At 41.4% G+C, this 3675-nt stretch overlaps 1 protein-coding gene across 1 annotated transcript; it reads right to left on the reverse strand.

The window, feature by feature from the left end:
* Positions 1-258: 258 nt before the first annotated feature.
* LOC106534087 (cell wall integrity and stress response component 4) lies at positions 259-2618 on the reverse strand (the record flags this gene model as incomplete). Its single annotated transcript, XM_014030599.1, is given in 7 exon segments — positions 259-283; positions 678-807; positions 918-1029; positions 1206-1277; positions 1620-1823; positions 2249-2340; positions 2573-2618. Coding segments are annotated over 7 exon segments (681 nt in total), but the record flags the coding sequence as incomplete, so codon positions are not given.
* Between the last annotated feature and the right edge of the window lie 1057 nt (positions 2619-3675).

Raw genomic sequence — 3675 nt, forward strand, 5'->3', positions numbered from 1 at the left:
GGTGGGTGGAGCAGTGGTGGTGGTGGGTGGAGCAGTGGTGGTGGTGGGTGGAGCAGTGGTGGTAGTAGGTGGAGCAGTGGTGGTAGTAGGTGGAGCAGTGGTGGTAGTGGGTGGAGCAGTGGTGGTAGTAGGTGGAGCAGTGGTGGTTGTTGGTGGAGCAGTGGTGGTTGTGGGTGGAGCAGTGGTGGTAGTAGGTGGAGCAGTGGTGGTAGTGGGTGGAGCAGTGGTGGTAGTAGGTGGAGCAGTGGTGGTTGTTGGTGGAGCAGTGGTGGTGGTGAGACACCTGATGGAGACAGACAGAAACATGATGATCTGCTGCTGAAATCCAGCGTGTGGACCTGATGGATGTTCCATCTAGAGGATTCCTCCATGATCCCAGAGTCTGCAGCTTCATGATGTGGAACCATGTGGAGCTCCATTGAAGCAGCAGCAGGAAGCAGTCAGGATTTTATTGCTGATTCATCTGAAGACTTCAGCTGGAAATCAGCYGCAACATTTATGGGACTAAAATCAGCCTCAATGTTTACTCATCGACCCAACACTTCCTGCTGCTCCTTCACAATAAGAGCTTTCTATAAAACAGGCTGCAGTCCCAGTGAATCAGGGAAAATCCTCCTCCATCCTCATTCAGTCTCTGTTTGATCACAGCTGTTTAAATATAAAGGGGACATATTTACACGTTGTTGCCGACACAAGTCTGAGTGGGTCCACAGGTTTGGGTCACAGTGAGGAATGCAGTGGCGTTACAGACGACAGTCTCACARGAGTTTGGGAGAACCGTAGTTGTAGTAGTGTTATATGCAACATCTGAGAAATGAATGAAAGTCTATTAGTTGACTAGTTAATGTATCTTCTGTAAACATTACAATATTAAAGTTTTACTGCTTCAGAAAATTACTGTTCAGAGATTCACCAACCTYTGTATCTGCAGCCGCTGACGTCTTTGAAGCTGTAATATTCTCCATTATTCATGTTGTTTGTAACTCTCAGTGTACGTACGTTCAGCCCAGTCACCAGAGCATCAGTCGTCTACAAAACAACAAACTGTTACCACCAGAGACCACTGACATCACATATGACATTAAAACATTAACAGAAAACAAAGAAATAAAACATTATTGAAGCTAGATTTACATACATAGAATATGATTTCCTTTATTATCTAAGTATAAATGTTCATAAATGATCCTCCCCTGCATACTTACTGTCGTTCCTGCAGTAATGGAATTTAAACCCACAACTGCTTGTGGTCCGTAGTTCACCAGATAAACAGCAAACTGCACAAAATGAACAACCTTTCAGCATGTTTGTCATTTTAAAAATCATTGATAAAATTATTGATGTTTCTTAGTAACATATTCCTATAGTAACCATTTTAAAAAGTAGAAATATATATATGAACAAACTAAACAGTTCTTATGTGTAGAGTTAAAGTGCCTGTGACATGCATTTCCAAAAATAAAAAAAGCTGTTTTGTCACAAAACTGGCATRTGTTTAGTTTGAACTTGCAACAGTTGTTGTAAAACCATTAAWATGGTGGGTTAATCATGAAAATGTGATCTCAGGCAGTTTTTAATGAGCTTCTTTAAAAGATAAAACAATAAAYATCAACACTTACATTGTTACCCAGAGCAAAGGTCACGTAGCACTTCAGGGTGGTCTTAACGGTCGGTACAGAAGCACGAATCAGAGTACTGAGCACCATTGAGCTTTGAACAATGTCCTCAAATGTATCTCGTTCTGGTTTAGGTCCAATTACACAGTCTTTACTGGTGGCAAACCCATCAAAACACATCACAATATGATCTGCTGTCAGGTTCACCTGAAAGAGTCAAAAACAGAACAAATATTACAAATTACTTACAAAAAGTCAATAAAGTTTGTTTAAAAAGTGTCTTAAAATCAAAGCRACTTCACTGAATCAATCAGGACATCAACATAAATAAGAGGCAGTGTCTCTGCTTCCTGTCATTGTTTCAATGAAAGGCAGCGGTTTTCAGATTTTGTTGGAGTTTTAGACTTTGTGTAGCTGGGATGTGGGGCTGTAGCCCCGCCCACTCCTCTCCACACAATAACCCTCTTTTATAGGCRTCAAATAACTAAATACAACTAAATGTGTCTCTGAACTACATGAACCAACATAAGTCAACCAATTGAATAAATTATGAGTGTGTTTTTATTTTTAATCAGGACATTAAACAGTGATAACAGATTTAAAAAAAGAAAAGAAAAGATCCATCGACTCACATAGAGGTGGGTATATTTTATTCCAAAATATGTGATGGGACAGGAGCTGATGTCGAATTCTGTGGACGTGCTAAAATACGTTCCAGCATCACCTGAGGAGACAGAGAGACATGAGAGGAGAGTTTGAACATGACTTTGACTTGATGAAGGAATAAAACAGCTCCTGTTGTTCCGTCTGACAGCATCAGTTAGCAGCTCTGCTCAGAAACAAAGATGGCAGCAAAATGTCTTCACGTCTGACAGATCAGCAGCACTTAAAGCTTCTTTCTACCATCAGCACCTGTCATCAAGTCTGATTGGAAACACTTTACAAACTCTTCTTACCTGGCACTGCTAGCACAGCAAACAGGAGGAGCAGGGGGCGGAGCATGATGGAGGTGACCAATCAGCTGACAGAAAGCTGGAGGACACAGAGGACAGAAAATCACTTGTCTTCATGTCTTTGTCTCAGGTTCAAACAGGAGCTGAGAGTCCTCCCCAACACGTCCTCTGAGGGCTTTGTTTCAAACTTTAACATACAAGGAGGCGGGGCCACATGCACTAATTGAACTCAAGAAAACTGCAAGTCAATAAAAACCTGATTGGATCAAATGCAACCAATGAACAACAGGTAAATACTTGTTGTTTGTTCTTGCAGCAAACTCACACTGAAGATTTGACAAATGTTTGACACCAGATGTCTTTTCTGACACAACCTGGAATCAAACCTGCAACCTCAGGATTATGAGACCACGACACTGACCGCCGAGCTACCTCATCCCTGAGCAGGTAAATAAAATATCTCATCATAGACTCACATCATCAAAGTATTCAACTGCTTTTACCTTCTGAAGGAGGATGAGGATGAGGAGGATGAAGGCTGATGGTGTTTCTGCTGCTGAACAGGATCTGTGTCTGTCTCTGGGAGCTGGATGCTGCTTTTATGCCTCTCTGCAGATGTGACTCATGAGACACACCCAATAAGCAACAAACAAAACGAAACAAATATTTGTGTCAAGGTGAGTGTCCTAATTCGCAAAAACCATAATTACAGGCGTGACATAAACTGAATATCTGCAACTGAATGTACCAGAACCTGAAATGTTGTGATTAAACAAAAAGTATTAATAAAAGTTGTTAAATGTTCAGATCAGTGATTGACAAACCTTATTGACTCACAAACTCAAAGTTTCAGAGACTYGTGGACCCGACTGTTASTGGCTGACGGGTCCAAACACTGAGAAGAAGCTGTTTTCACTCAAACATTTAGCTCAACCTGAACCTGAACGTCCCTGACTGACAAACACYTATTTTACTCCTGACTGGTGTCCATTCATTTACATTTTATACACCATAACCATCGACTCAAATTAGCTACATGCAAGCCTATCTACTGTATATACAGTACCTTAATTACTCTGTTCTCCATCACTGTTGTCCCCCCCCCC

This window comes from Austrofundulus limnaeus, unplaced genomic scaffold (assembly GCF_001266775.1).
Source record: "Austrofundulus limnaeus strain Quisiro unplaced genomic scaffold, Austrofundulus_limnaeus-1.0 Scaffold1089, whole genome shotgun sequence".
Classification (NCBI taxonomy): domain Eukaryota; kingdom Metazoa; phylum Chordata; class Actinopteri; order Cyprinodontiformes; family Rivulidae; genus Austrofundulus; species Austrofundulus limnaeus.